This window comes from Gopherus flavomarginatus, chromosome 2 (assembly GCF_025201925.1).
Source record: "Gopherus flavomarginatus isolate rGopFla2 chromosome 2, rGopFla2.mat.asm, whole genome shotgun sequence".
NCBI lineage: Eukaryota > Metazoa > Chordata > Testudines > Testudinidae > Gopherus > Gopherus flavomarginatus.
In genome coordinates this window covers 35,138,699-35,155,238 of record NC_066618.1, presented here as the reverse complement: position 1 = coordinate 35,155,238, position 16,540 = coordinate 35,138,699, and the positions used below count along the sequence as shown (strand labels likewise).

At 40.2% G+C, this 16,540-nt stretch overlaps 1 protein-coding gene across 3 annotated transcripts in view; it reads left to right on the top strand.

The window, feature by feature from the left end:
* APBB1IP (amyloid beta precursor protein binding family B member 1 interacting protein) overlaps positions 1–16,540 on the top strand; it is a 126,011-nt gene that overhangs the window by 103,969 nt on the left and 5,502 nt on the right. Inside the window, exons 13-14 of one of the 3 annotated variants that reach the window (XM_050939080.1) lie at positions 5,334–5,416; positions 9,474–10,962. In XM_050939080.1, coding sequence (XP_050795037.1) covers positions 5,334–5,416; positions 9,474–10,016 — 626 coding nt within the window. In that variant the 3' untranslated portion in view covers positions 10,017–10,962. Of the gene's footprint in view, positions 1–5,324; positions 5,417–9,473; positions 10,963–16,540 lie in introns of those variants that run through there. The other 2 variants (XM_050939079.1, XM_050939081.1) reach the window with 2 other exon arrangements.

The window sequence follows — 16,540 nt, the reverse complement described above, 5'->3', positions numbered from 1 at the left end:
TACAGTGGTTCTCTAATACACTTGCCCCATATTCTAGGCAGGACTGACTATTTTAGATAAAACATAAAGGAGGAAATGACCCAGGGAGTCATTCCCATTTTTGTCTTTGTGCCCCGGCCAACCTCAGCGAAGGCCAGCCAGAGGCACCCATGATAGCAGCAGACGGTACAGAACAACTGATAACCGTCATCTCATCGCCAATTTACAATGGCATGGCAGACGGTACAGAGCAACTGATAACCGTCTCTGCTACCTTGAAAAGGCAAATGAATGCTGCTGTGTAGCACTGCAGTACTGCCTCTGTCAGCGGCATCCAGTAAACATACGGTGACAGTGACAAAAGGCAAAACGGGCTCCATGGTTGCCATGCTATGGCGTCTGCCAGGGCAATCCAGGGAAAAAGGGCGTGAAATGATTGTCTGCCATTGCTTTCACGGAGGAAGGAATGAGTGACGACATTTACCCACGACACTGTTTTTGCACCATCGTGCATTGGGATCTCAACCCAGAATTCCAATGGGCGGGGGAGACTGCGGGAACTATGGGATAGCTACGGGATAGCTATCCACAGAGCAACGCTCCAGAAATCGACGCTAGCCTCGGTACATGGACACACACCACCGAATTATTGTGCTTTGTGCGGCCGCGTGCACTCAACTTTATACAATCTGTTTTACAAAACCAGTTTATGTAAAATCGGAATAATCTCATAGTGTAGACATACCCTTAGTCTCAATGACTAGTCCTGTGGCTAAAGTGAGACACGTTTAACTGTTTTGGTGGACTGGGTCTTAAACTGGCTGTTAGATAAATTATAGCCAGCTAGTTACATGGTTTCAGTTAGGAAGGAAATCACAGTTCAGTGCTTTCTGATGCAGAAATAACTATCATAGAACAGGGGTTCTCAACCTTTTTCCTTCTGAGGCCCCCCACCAACATACTATAAAAAGTTCATGGCCCATCTTTGCCACAACTGTTTTTCTACATATAAAAGCCAGGGGCAGTGTTAGAGAGTCGCAAGCAGGGCAGTTGCATGGGGCCCCACACCACAGGGGTCCCCGTGAAGCTAAGTTGCTCAGGCTTCGGCTTCAGCCCCAGGTGGCAGGGCTTGGGCCCTGGGCTTCAGCCCTGCATAGCAGGACTTCGGCTTTCTTCCCTGGGCCCCAGCTAGAGTGATACTGGCCCTGCTTGGTGGACCCCCTGAAACCTGCTTTTGGCCCCCCAGGGGGCCCCGGACCCCTGGTTGAGAACCACTGTCATAGAATATCATGTAGACCAGGGGTAGGCAACCTATGGCATGCATACCGAAGGCGGCACGTGAGCTGATTTTCAGTGGCACTCACACTGCCCGGGTCCTGGCCAATGGTCTGGGGGAGCTATGCATTTTAATTTAATTTTAAATGAAGCTTCTTAAACATTTCAAAAACCATATTTACTTTACATACAACAATAGTTTAGTTATATATTATAGACTTCTAGAAAGAGACCTTCTAAAAATGTTAAAATGTATTACCGGCCCGTGAAACCTTAAATTAGAATGAATATATGAAGACTCCGCACACCACTTCTGAAAGGTTGCCGACCCCTGATGTAGACTTTCTAGAAGTTTTAGGGCCTGCGAATCCACAACTGCATTTAACTTCAATGGGAGCACCTCTGAGAATCACGTCCTTATTTTCCAGTCAGTTTGCTGTGCCTTACATTGTGAGAGAATCTGCTGTAGTATTTTAATGTAAATGTGGCCTCAGCAACATATTCTATTTCTTTTCCAAACCTATCAAGTGGGTATAAACTGGCTATCAACAAGTTTAGGCTTGAAATTAGACAAAGGTTTCTAACCATCAGAGGAGTGAAGTTCTGGAACAGCCTTCCAAGGGAAGCAGTGGTGGGTAAAAAAAATCTATCTGGCTTCAAGACTAAGGTTGATAAATTTATGGAGGGGATAATATGATGAGATTGCCTACAGTGGCAAATAGCCAGTCTGTGACTGCTAGCAGCAAATATCTCCAGCTGCTGGTAATGGGACACTAGATGGGGAGGGCTCTGAGTTACTACAGAGAATTCTTTCCCAGATGTCTGGCTGGTGAGTATTGCCTACATGCTCAGGGTCTAACTAATTCCCAAATTTGGGGGTGGGAAGGAATTTTCCCCTGGGTCAGACTGACGGAGACCCTGGGATTTTTTTGTCTGCCTCTGCAGTGTGGGGCATGTGTCACTTGCAGGTTTAAACTAGTGTAAATGGTGAAGTCTCTGTAACTTGAAGGCTTTAAATCATGATTTGAGGACTTCAGTAACTCAGTCAGAGGTTAAGGGTCTATTACAGGAGTGAGTGGCTGAGGTTCTGTGGCCTGCAATATGCAGGAGATCAGACTAGATGATCATGATAGTCCCTTCTGGCCTCAGAGTGTATCACCTTGGATAGGAGTATGTGTGACACTCAAGCTATCATACTTTGTTTTGTAACCATGCAATAGCAGTGACTGACGTTTCTCGTGATGTAAGCACAGGATATGGAAATTGTAGATCACATCTTATTTCTTCAACTGAAAATGTAATCCATAAAGATGCTATAATTCTAAAAGGCCTTTCTTCCATCTTCATTGGGTCTCAGCATAGTAAATTACACTAAGAAAACTAGACCATCTATTGAGGTTCAGAAATTTATGCATCAGATATCAAGGAGGTATGTCTACTTCTTTCACATGTTGAAGTTTCCAAAGGCCCCAGACTAAACTGGAGAGTTCATTTAATCCATACTAGACTATATAGTTTGTTTTTTCTAGTAACCACGAGCTCTATTTTGTCATTATTCAGTTTGGCAACATTGACATTTATACACAGGCCCTTACACAACACTGACAGCATGCAAAACTCTCTCAGGGTTTTAGTTTAGCCAGCTAGCAAACATTTACTACTACTTTGCAGTGTATTCGGTTTCTCAAGCCTCCCATAACTCCCTCCTAGAGAAAATACAAAGATTCACAGCTGTGAACTGAGTTAATAATGTGTGATTAATTGCAGTGTTAACAATAGAATACCAATTATTTTAAATATTTTTGGATGTTTACTACATTTTAAAATATATTAATTTCAGTTATAACACAGAATACAAAGTCTACAGTGCTCATGTTATATTTAATTACAAATATTTGCACTGTAAAAAACAAAAAATTGTATTTTTCAGTTCACCTTATTAAAAATACTGTAGTGCAATTTCTTTATCATGAAAATTGAACTTACAAATGTAGAATTATGTACAAAAAAACCTGCATTCAAAAATGAAACAATATAAAACTTTAGCACCTACAAGTCCACTCAGTCCTACTTCTTGGTCAGCCAATCACTCAGACAAACAAGGTTGGTTACAATTTGAAGGACATAAAGCTGCCTGCTTCTTGTTTACAATGTCACTTGCAAGTGAGAACAGGCATTTACATGGGACTGTTGTAACTGTCGTAGCAAGATATTTATGTGTCAAATGCGCTAAAGATTTATATGTCCCTTCATACTTCAATCACCATTCCAGAGGACATGCGTCCATGCAGATGATGGGTTCTGCTCAACAATCCAAAGTAAATCGGAACGATGCATGTTCATCATCTGAGTTAGATGCCACCAGCAGAAGGTTGATTTTCTTTTTTGGTGTTTCAAGTTCCGTAGTTTCCACATCAGTGTTGCTTTTCTAAAAGCATGCTCCACACCTCGTCCCTCTCAGATTTTGGACAGCACTTCAGGTTCTGAAACCTTGGGTCACGTGCTGCAGCTATTTTTAGAAATCTCACATTGGTACCTTCTTTGCATTTTGTCAAATTTGATGTGAACATGTTCTTAAAATGAACATGTGCTGGGTCATCATCCAAGACTGCTATAACATGAAATATATGGAAGAATGCAGGTAAAACAGAGCAGGAGACATACAATTCTCCCCTGGAGTTCAGTCACAAATTTAATTAATGCATTATTTTTTTTTAACAAACCATCAGCATGGAAGCACGTCCTCTGGAATGGAGGCCGAAGCATGGAAGGGACATATGAATGTTTAGCATATCTGGCATGTAGATACCTTGCAACACCGGCTACAAAAGTGCCATGTGAACGCCTGTTCTCACTTTCAAGTGACATTGTAAATAAGAAGGAGGTCGCAGTATCTCCCATCAATGTACACAAACTTGTTTGTCTTAGCAATTGGCAGAATAAGTAATAGGGCTGAGTGGACTTGTAGGCACTAAAGTTTTACACAGTTTTGTTTCTGAGTGCAGTTATGTAACCAAAAAAAGAATCTACATTTGTAAGTTACACTTTCACAATAAAGAAATTGCACTTCAGTACTTGTATGAGGTGAACTGAAAAATACTATTTCTTTTGTTTATCATTTTTACAGTGCATATATTTGTAATAAAAATAATACTATAAAGTGAGCACTGTTCACTTTGTATTCTGTGTTGTAATCAAAATCAATATTGAAAATGTAGAAAAACATCCAAAAATATTTAATAAATTTTAATTGGTATTCTATGGTTATAAGTCCCATTAATCACAATTAAAAAAAATTAAGTGTGATTACATTTTTTTGAGTTAACTGTGATCAATTAATAGCTAATGACAACTAATGAAAAGGGATGACCCCATCCATAATATCCTAAGACCTCAGATCTGACAGCCTTATCCATACAGAATTTTGTCTCTAAATTTAAGCAGGCTCCATTAAAAAAAAATCCAGGAAAAAATGTATTGTTGTACAGTTAAATTCTCAAACTAAACACTATTAAAAGCATTAGCAAAATGTTACACTGTAATTAAGAATTTAACCAATGAAAGGTCAGAAAATACCATCCTTAATTCTACCCACTTACCACTCTGGCTTAACCTGAAGCCCAAAGACAAAACTTCTTCCCTAGTTTCATGCCATCCTAACTCCCCCTACCACTCCCATCAGTCAAACCCAGGGACCCTCATGCCTCCATCACCTTGTGAGACACTGATAATTCCACTCTGATAATCTTTGCAATACTGTTTCCTTTAGGACTGCCAGTTGCACTTCTGTATGGTCATTGATTTGACTATATGGTTTCACTTGTTTGTTTTTCATAGCAAGTCAATCAGAACTGAATAAAAAGGTGGAAAACAAGCAAGAGGCAATGTTGTAACTCTGCATGGTCCTTTTTGATGCAGTAAAATCCATGACAGGTCAATTACTGTCAGAATTCTAGCTTTTCGTACCCTGCTGGAAAATGAACAGATTTGTTAATTCTTATTCTTCATTGTTTGAGTTCTGGTTAATTCTGCACATTCAATATACCTGTGTTCTCCTTCCTCTTTCTGAGACGTAACAGGTACTGTTCAAGCAAATGGACAGATTCTCCAGAGCATACCTCCTGCCAGGTTGGAGGCCCAGAAACACACTGAGATGACAAAGGTACAAATCAGAGGTTTCTGTTGGGGCACTACAGCTAAATTTTGCCTCACCCACTCTCTGTCCCTTCAAAGCACTAGAGCATTAAGGGGTAGTGTGTTGGTTTTGCCATTTGGGGAGGTGGATGGCTGATTCCTTCTCCTGTTTCAGTTAATTCTTTCAGAGCCAGGATGGGGTACACAGGCCATTACAAATACTAAGCTCTTAGAAAGCATTTTAAATCATTGGATCTCAAAGTGCTTTATGAAGGAGGTCAGTATCACTATCCCCATTTAAAAAAAAAACATTATTTAACTGGCACTCCTACTAAAAGGGCTGAACGTGCTATGCTCACAGTTTCTACCAGCCTGGGACCGAAGAACCAAACTCAAGTCTTGAACTTCACACCATGGTAGCCTATTGCTCTACAACAGAGCACAGAGCTGACTACAATCTATCTCCCAATTAATATATTTCATTTGTGTTTATTTCTGCCAACCATCTCTGTACAGCTGGGACTGACAATGTGTACTGGCCTTGTGTGTTCATCCTAGGAAACGATTCCACAGATTTACAAGAATAGACGTAAAAGCACTTTCTGCTTAGGTTGGGCACTTGTAAATGTTAACAGCTAGCAGCTGTCACCTAAACATATGGAGAGAGTATGTTCAGATTTTGCCCAGGGGGCTTTACTGATCCTTAACATGTGACCTAGCAATCACATTTTGAATTAAAGTTCACCTAATATTCTGCCAAAGCAAACACAGCCCTAATGAACTGCTAACCTATATTTTATTTTTTGTAACATGGGTGATGTATGCTTTGCCTTTTTCCTTAAAAAAGAGTGATCAAAGCCCTTGTATGACCGGTACATTTGTGGCTGAGTGTGACTAGAGCTTAATGGGTTGTGGGTATTTTTTTGCCACCTTTTTGTTCTGAGCGCAAGTGGAAGAAATATGTGTTACTGGCACAAATGCAGAAGAATGTACGGGGCAAACTGTCCCTAGCCCTAGCTTTGATGCAGGAGGGGCAAAATTAGACTTCCACTTTTTGCACCCCATATAGACCATGGAGTGCTACCCCTGTGTGCTTCCAAGGGCACATATTGCCCCACAGCCCTCTCATACTTCACATCTTCTTGCAAAGCTGGCCAACCACACCAAAGGCAGCACAATGCAGCATTACAAGGGGTGTACTCCCTGGACTCCAAGAGGGATTGTGACTCCAGAGTTACAATACATCCCTGGTACCATGCTCCACCTGTTGAGGGCTGTCGTAGCTAAATGTCACTATCCATTGGCGACATGTAGCTTCCTCGTTATTTTTAACATTAGCCAAAAATATAGTAGCAACGACTCAAAAAGGTAAAATAAAATATAACAAAGGAAGAAAGCAAAAAAAAATCCACACTTTCTTTTTATTCCATAAAATCATGGCAAATTTGAATGGATGAGTCTGCCACAAGCTTTAATACAACTAATTTAATTAATTTGTAGCTACTAGTATTGACTTTGTGCTTAATTTTCATTCAGACTTCAGCTGGACTTTTCTTTTAGTGTAATGACCTTCTGCCACAGAGAACTGAATTGCAAGCTTCTCCTAGCATTACAGAACATCTGTAGCACAGTGAAAGTTGTATTATATGGGAAAGTCCACCCTGCAGACAAATATAAAATGTTGCTGAACAACAGATGACTTCTGGGTCAAGTTTCCATTGTGCAAATTTAGTTTGTTGTTAATTTAACTTCTGGGGATAAACACACACTATTGATATAAAAAAAAATCTGATATTTTCAGGGAAGGGCAGTGTCATAAACAGATAGCTAAGGGTTAATGTCTCTTTCACCTGAAGCACCTGACCAGAGGACCAATCAGGAAACCGGATTTTTTCAACTTTGGGTGGAGGGAATTGAGTGTCTGTGTCTTTGTTTTCTGGCTGCCTGCTTTCTCTGAGCTTTGGAGAAGTAGTTTCTATTTTCTAGTCTTCTGTTTCCAAGTGTAAGGACAAAGAGATCAGATAGTAAGTTATATGGTTTCTTTTCTTTGGTATTTGCATGAATATAAGTGCTGGAGTGCTTTGATTTGTATTCTTTTTGAATAAGGCTGTTTATTCAATATTCTTTTAAGCAATTGACCCTGTGTTGTATCATCTTAATACAGAGAGAACATTTGTACTTATTTTTCTTTCTTTTTATATAAAGCTTTCTTTTAAGACCTGTTGGAGTTTTTCTTTACTTCAGGAAATTAAGTCTGTACTCACCAGGGAATTGGTGGGAGGAAGAAATCAAGGGGAGATTTGTGTGTTGGATCGCTAGCCTGATTTTGCATTCCCTCTGGGGGAATAGGAAAGTACCTTTTGTTTCCAGGATTGGGAACGGAGAGGGGGAGTCCCTCTGTGTAGTTTCACAGAGCTTGTGTCGGTGTATCTCTCCAGGAGCACCTGGAGGGGGGAAGGGAAAAAGGATTATTTCCCTTGGTTGTGAGACTCAAGGGATTTGGGTCTTGGGGTCCCCAGGGAAGGTTTTTCAGAGGGACCAGAGTGCCCCAAAACACTCTAATTTTTTGGGTGGTGGCAGCAGGTACCAGGTCCAGGCTGGTGGCTAAGCTTGGAGGTTTTCATGCTAACCCCCATATTTTGGACGCTAAAAAATTCTCTCTGGTTCCCTTTTAAAACCAACTGTTTCTCTCTGCTAAAAAGCCCTTAGCAGAGAAAAGAAAAATATAATATTCCTACTGGCTTCCGGATTCTGTCTATATCCCACCTGCTGCCACTCATGTAATAACCTTAGTCCCAGTTTTGGACCGTAGCGTCCAAAATATGGGGGTTAGCATGAAAACCTCCAAGCTTAGCCACCAGCCTGGACCTGGTACCTGCTGCCACCACCCAAAAAATTAGAGTGTTTTGGGGCACTCTGGTCCCTCTGAAAAACCTTCCCTGGGGACCCCAAGACCCAAATCCCTTGAGTCTCACAACCAAGGGAAATAATCCTTTTTCCCTTCCCCCCTCCAGGTGCTCCTGGAGAGATACACCGACACAAGCTCTGTGAAACTACACAGAGGGACTCCCCCTCTCCGTTCCCAATCCTGGAAACAAAAGGTACTTTCCTATTCCCCCAGAGGGAATGCAAAATCAGGCTAGCGATCCAACACACAAATCTCCCCTTGATTTCTTCCTCCCACCAATTCCCTGGTGAGTACAGACTTAATTTCCCTGAAGTAAAGAAAAACTCCAACAGGTCTTAAAAGAAAGCTTTATATAAAAAGAAAGAAAAATAAGTACAAATGTTCTCTCTGTATTAAGATGATACAACACAGGGTCAATTGCTTAAAAGAATATTGAATAAACAGCCTTATTCAAAAAGAATACAAATCAAAGCACTCCAGCACTTATATTCATGCAAATACCAAAGAAAAGAAACCATATAACTTACTATCTGATCTCTTTGTCCTTACACTTGGAAACAGAAGACTAGAAAATAGAAACTACTTCTCCAAAGCTCAGAGAAAGCAGGCAGCCAGAAAACAAAGACACAGACACTCAATTCCCTCCACCCAAAGTTGAAAAAATCCGGTTTCCTGATTGGTCCTCTGGTCAGGTGCTTCAGGTGAAAGAGACATTAACCCTTAGCTATCTGTTTATGACAGGCAGCTGGTTGGAACATCATGGAAGCTCCTTTACAGGCTTTACTAATTGCAACGACTGTGACATTGTAACACCAGTCATTGTGCTAGAAAGTGCAAAAAGGGGATATATTAATATTCTAAACAGGTATTTTGCAGTGAAAATGCAGATTTCAAAGCTTCATGGGCAGCTGTGGGAAAGGAAACCAAAATATCCTTTGTGCTGACCATTTGGCCCAAAGGACACCAACCCACTTCGATTTCTAGGATGGGAAGTCCTGGTTAGACCATTTGAGTTCTGTGTTCTGTTGAAACAAGGAGTTAATTCTGTGACAATGAGAAATACTGAAATCAGCTTGTGCATTTCCATGCCAATTCAAATGATATCACTTCGCAACATTAGTTCATAAATGTTCTTACTATAACACCAATCACCACGACTCTGTTTTATTTATTAAAGGATAAGAAACCAAATGATGTCAATGGCTACCGTTCAGTGCAGCCAACCAGCCAGCCACAGACGTACCAGAATAAACGCGCCTCAATAAAGCCACCACCGCCTCAAAGGCGATCTTCAGCTGTGAGCTCTACACCTCTTCAACCTGCCCAACCCAAACGCGGAAGCGCAGTTTTCACATCAGATCCAGTCACTTTTCCACCACCGCCACCTGAAATGGCAGAGGATTTGCCACCCCCGCCACCTGACTTCTGTGAAGATCCTCCAGATTTTGTGCCTCCTCCACCACCCACCTGTAGCAGCAGCAGTGAAGACCTCCTACCACCCCCTCCTCCACCTCCACCTTCTCAGGCCTCTCTCTCAAATAAGCCACTACCTGTGACAAAGAAAGTTGGGCCACCTCCTCCAAAAAGGCAAGTGAACACTGAACGGACTGAAGAACCAAAGTCAATGGGGCTGCCTCCTTCTGGAGGTGGAAGTGGACAGCCAGATCTCATGTCTGATCTGATGAAAGCCCTACAGAAGAAAAGGGGCAACACATCTTGAAGTTTATGGGACAGACTGACTTTAAACCACAGCTCTCATTGTGGGGGTGTCCTGTAAGGGTTGTGCTGGAACAGGAGTCCCTGGAGGAATTCTGCCTGACCGAGAATTCCCCCTGGGAGGTCCAGAGAAATGCATGCTGGTGGTGATAGCTCTACCACAACTTGAGATGGGGTAGTATGCACTCCCTCTTCACTGAGCCAGCACCCCTAGCTGAGGTGAGAGGTTGGGCCCAACCCCCTGTGCCTCACTCCACTATGGATGGCTAGGCTTGGTGGTAGAAGTACTAGCCTAGATTAGCGCCTTCACTTGGTGAGTGAAGGTACAGCCTCTGTGGTGGGATTAGAGCTGGTTAGAAAAGGCCAATTATTTTTCATGGAAATTTTTTTCAAATTTTTCTATATTGATCATTTTTTGTTTTCAATTTCTGGGTTTTAATCAAAAATATGGAAAATTTCAACAATTTTTTTCACCTACAGTTTTCAGTTTGGTCAAAAACATTTTTCAATTTAATAATTTGGACAAAAGTTTTTTTAATTAAAAATTTTCAACCAGCTATGTCTAGGATGCAATGTGAATAAGGCAAAAGGCAGCCCCTCATTTGTACCCTTGCACACCTGTGCCTTGCCATCAACAATCTGCCACTTTGACATTTACTGAAATGGTTTAAATTCAAATGTCCCCATATAAAACTAAAATTACTTTGCTCAGCAATCACAGCAGTTGTCTATAAACTTCATTTATCTGTTTAATTTTAGACTAAATCTTTTTAAGATAACAATTTTTTCCCTTTGGTTAACAATTTTTGTCTTAAACTATATCTAAAAATATTCATGTATATGAATTTGTCTCCTTCTACACGTCCTCATTTATGCTTCATCGTAATTCTCTCTTGGTCATTTAAGGTACATTGATTATTAGTTCCCAAATAAAAATCTCTTCTATTTTATGACTGCACAAATAGTGTCAAAGTTAATGAACATGGATCTTCACTGGCATCTGGTATCTCATTCAGCTTAAAATATTTTAAAGACATCATCTTTGGTATCTTGTGGGCTCTTCCTGTTTTCTTCTTCCCTCTCTTATGAAGCTTATCTTGTAAGACTCTATAATTAATACGCTTTGCATTTTCAGTGTTTGAAAAACAGCAAAACAAATTGAAGCCAATTCATTCTTAGTATAGAATCAATAACTGGAATTATACTAAGAAAGATTTCGGTGCGTCAAAGATCTGAACTAATGAGGGCTACAATGACATGAATATATAACAATTGATCTCTTCCTGCCCATATAGAAAGGGGTATTTGGCTACCTCCACCTCATGGTGCCAGACTCCCTGCAATCACATGGAGTGCTCTCCAGGTTTCATGCTTGGGTGGTTGGCCAAGGAGAAGTCCACCAATCCCACAAGGAGTCTGCAAGATAGCCTGCTGTATTAAATTTATTGCAGCACTACCTTCTAAAGGGGGATTCCCCAGCCTGTGCCTGCCTCTGAAGTACATGACAGTGTGTCATTTTATGGAGAGTAATTAGGGAGGGATGGAGAATTAGCTGTGTGCACTCCTTTGGCATAAAAACCCCTCTCAAAAAACACCACGCCTGTCTGATTTTTATATCAAATATTTTTTATTCTTTTAAAAACTATTCAACTGTTATCAAAATAATGCATAATACAGCATATCACTGAAGTAGTTAATATTTCACAGTAAGTTGGTGCTTCTCTGAACACATGAAGACAAACTATTACACAGCTTTTCTGGTGTCCACTGTTCTCAGAGCAATGCTCAGACTATTGCCCTATTTCCTCATCTCCTCGCTCAATCTGTTATAGCACAAGGAATTTTTAAATGCAACACACTTTACATTTGTAATTGTGCTTGCAAACATTCAACAACTGATGTTCTAAAAGTCAAAGGTGAACTTTCTTCAAAATACAAAGGCAAACTTTAAGGAAAACTCCAGGGATTAGTTTTAATGCCTTGAGTGTTTAGCCATTTGTTTACTATATGCAGGTATGTTTATATCTTTACTGAGTTTAAGAACTTTAACTGTTTCAAAATCTCTATTTCATGACCAGAGTTGATGTTTTAGTGATGTACCTAATGAGGTACCAGATTGATGATGTAAAGTAAGAATGAAAGCATCTGATCTTCCAAGAATAAACATTAGAAATGAGAATTTTTTAAATGAAAACATTTTAAAAAAATATATTTTAAAAAAAGTTCTAATCCTTCTTTATAAAGCTAATCTGCATTTCTGATACACCTCTCACCATTTTATCTAGGTGTCACAAACATTATTAAGGATCACAATATTTTGGTCTGAAAAGAAAACTAAAATTCCTTCCCATTATAATCCACCAGGCTCAAATGGTATCAAGTCTTGGCTGTTGTCTTCCAAGAGTACTGTTGCTGGGCTGTTTTACTACTCCATCATTGGAAGACAGACTGCTTAGAAAAATCAATCTTCCATTGGGCCTTAGAAGCAGGTGGTGGTAATGGAGAATTCCACACCTTAGGATCTCCCATTAAAAACACCGAACTTGTCCTCCATGTCACCCTGACAACTATCAATCTCACTATTTCTACCTCCCCACTCACCCTTAAATCACATCTATGATGGTGGAAACTGGAGGAAGAGAGAACTTCTGAAATAACAGGCCGGGACCAAGCTAAGAGCTTTAACGAGTACAGCATCAGGCACAACGTTGGTGCTTCAATTGCAGTAATTTATGGCAATAAAACACATCTAGAATCAGACAGGGAGATCAGGGTGTAGAGCACTATGTAATGCTCTCTCATTGCTACACCTTACCTACAAAGCATGCCTGAAGCGGAGTGTCAAGACACTTGTAGCTTCCATGTGGCTTTCAGGCAATTGAACACTGCAGTGATGCAAGATATATAGCTCATTTGGCAGAGATATAACCCAGAAATTCAGGTATGAGTCATCACAGACAGCCTCATCTCTTGTCATAGCTAAGTAAAAAAAAGTATTTTTGACCACTGCTGCTATGTGGGTATTCATAAGAAGCAATGAGAGTAACAGGGCCTGAAGACAGTACAACACCTTAACAACTGGGAGCCTGATTACAGAATGAGATTTTAACTCTTGCCAATACCTCAAAATGCTTCCTCTTCCTACCAGCATGACTTCTGCCTTACTAGGGTTGAGCTTCAGCCAGGAACACTTCATGCAGATTCCAGTTTTTCTGAAACACTGGGACAGTTTGAAAACAAGTGTCTGTGTTCAGTAAGCAAGCTAAAGAGTGCAGTATCCCCAACAGAAGAAAGGCATTGCTACTCATAGCTTCTCATGATCTCACTGAGTGCGCTAATGTAAAGTGGTTGCCATTAAAAAAAGTCAACATTTGCCAAAAGCTATCACAAAGTTGTAACTAAGATTGCCAGTCTGGAGTATATGTGGAATGAGAGAGGTGATAAGGTTGGGTCTGCTGGAACCAATGAGTGAACTCCTAGGGAAGAGAGACATAGCTGCCCATGACACCCTCTGGGATTGATCCAAGAAGAAGAAGTGAAGCCAGCTTTGAGGGTTCTGTTCATCCCTGCAAGATGGGCCAGTAGCACCTCATGATTAACCATCAAAAACTGATACTAAATGTAAGAATTAGGATAGATGCTTGGCTTCTGTCAGAATCAGCTGTTTTATCAGTGAAAGTCAGAGTACGTTGGAGAAACAGGCCACAATCTTGATGGAAAAACTGATTCTTTTGGTCCTGCTTTCACCTTCAAATTGTGAAGGTAAACAGTCTGTGTATAAGCATTACCAAAAGATATATTTATGACATACATCATGTTTGGTGATCACTCCCGTGTACTTATGCATAGGGCCTGAGCCAAAGCCCATTGACATCAATGGGTTTTGGATCAGGCCCATAGAGAGAATCCCTTAGATATTACATGAAAGTTTTCCTTTGCATAAACCATGTATAATGTAGAATTCATCTTTGCTCTTTCTTACTAACAAGAGTTAAAGTTTGTACAATGCTTTGAAGATGAAAGCACTGCATTGTATTTTTACTATAATGCCACGTGGTAGATTGGTTTTGAGGACAGCATTGCCTGGCCTACACATAAGAGACAGTAATTAGATATTTTGGCCCAAACCAAACCAGAATTTTCCCTTCCAACTAATTCAAAGAGCAAGGCCCAAAGTTACATAGTTGTCCTATTTATCCTTGACACACAAAAAGATTATTCTTAACCATTCTGCTTTGGCTGACAGAACTGGGTTTTTCAAATTCCAATGCACTATGACTTTTGTTGCTGTAATTATTTGGAGCGTATGTCCTTGTCAATGATTCAACAAGAGAAGGTTCTCTTTGAGGACCCATTGCTAAAGGGCCCTTAAAGAGAACACCCTCAGTAGCCTCCTCCCATTTATACTGAAAGAGCTCCAACCTGAACACCTCTACTAATCCCAACAGTGTAATAATGCAATTATAAATATATTTAAGCAACTTTATACTCCTTTGAAATGAAGCTCCCCTTAGTGAGCAGTTTGTCATGTTCTGTGCTACCTGCTGCTTCTGAATGGAGCTCTGGTGTCATACCATGCAGAGTACATTACAGAATGTAGTGACAAATGTGTGAATAACTGTAGCAAGATTTGCAAGACACGTGGAAAAAAGGGCTCTTATAGGCACCTATTTCCGTACCTCCAGCAGCACACTGGCACAAGACTTACAGTTGGAAACCCACATTGCAAATGGCAGCAGCACTCCATCAGACAGAGATGCCAATAAAATTCTCATCATTTCTTCCAGGGTGCTACTTATGTCAGCCTTGATGCCTGTGAGTTTCATTCCTCACTCCCACAACCAACATTTTCTGCCTTTTTCCATATCAACCTTTGAGTGGAATGATCTTCCCATCCCAGTTTGCAAAGCCACCAATCTCTTGTCATTCAAATCCCTCCTAAAAACTACTTCCATGATGCACACAAATCAGTTCATACTGCTATTAAAGGGAAAAAAATTAAAACTACCTAGATTTCTGGATTTTGCAACGTGTCCTCGCTTTTGCATGTTTCTATTTTAGACTAAGCTCATTAAGGCAGGAACTGTCTTCGTTTTGGTGTTTTGTACAGTGCTTAGAACACTGTTGGCACTAAACAACTTTCTGGTTAACCAAAGATCTTGCTTTCTATTCCATGTGCTCTTGCTGATGTTCTTTTTCTTGAATGCAAACAAACAGGAATATTATAGATACTGTTTTCAAATGCTCAGATCACATCCAAGACTTAAAGGACTTTAAGAGGTGAATATAGCTGAATCACTCAATAATAGTGACCATAATGTAATCACATTTAATATCTATGTAGGGAGGGAAATACTAAAGAAACCCACCACAGCAGCAATGAAATTTAAAAAGAGGAACAACACAAAAATGAGGAAGCTACTTAAATGGAAATTAAAAGGAACAGTGACAAGAGGGAAATAGCTGCAAGTTGCATGGAAATTATTTTAAAAACACCATAATAGAGACTAAAACTAGATGTATACCCCAAATAAAAAACAGCAAGCAGAGTTAAAAAATGCTACCATGGCTATGCAACAGAGTAAAAGAGGCAATTAGAAGCAAAAAGACATCCTTTAAAAGTCAAAAGTGAAATCCTAACGAGGAAACTAGAAAGCAGCATAAACTCTGGCAAGTGAAGTGTAAAAGTATAATGAGGCAGGCCAGAAAAGATTTTGAAAAGCAAAAGACACAAAAATTAACAGCAAATTATTTTTTAAAGTATACCAGGAGCAGAAAGCCTGCCAAAAAAATCAGTGGGGCCACAAGACGATCAAGATACTGAAGGAACACTCAAGGAAGACAAGGCTGTTTCAGAGAAACTAACTGAATTCTTTGCATCAGTCTTCATTGCAGAGGATGTGAGGGCAATTCCCACATCTGAGCCATTCTTTTTAGGTGACAAATCTGAGGAACTGTCCTACATTGAGGTTTCAGTAGAGGAGGTTTTGGAACAAATTGATAAGTTAAATAGTAATAAGTCACGAGGACCAGATGGTATTCACCCAAAGATTCTGAAGGAACTCAAATATGAAATTGCAGAACTACTCACTGTGGTATGCAACCTATTGCTCAAATCAGCCTCTGTACCAGATGACTGGAAGAAAACTAATGTAACACTGACTTTTAAAAAAGGCTCCAGAAGTGATCCTGGCTATTACAGGCCAGTAAGCCTAATGTAAGTACCAAGCAAATTGGCTGAAACTACAGTAAAGAAAATAATTATCAGGCACATAGATGAACATGATATTTTGGGAAAGAATCAATCTGGCTTTTGTAAAGGGAAACCATGTTTCACCAAGCTATTACAATTTTTTGAGGGTGTCAAGAAGCATATGGACAAGAGTGATCAGGTTGATATAGTATACTTGGAGTTTCAGAAAGAAAGGTCCTACACCCAAGGCTTTTCGTCAATGTTATGGGATCAGAGGGAAGGTCATCTGATGGATCAGTAATTGGTTAAAGATGGGAACCAAATGATAAATTTTC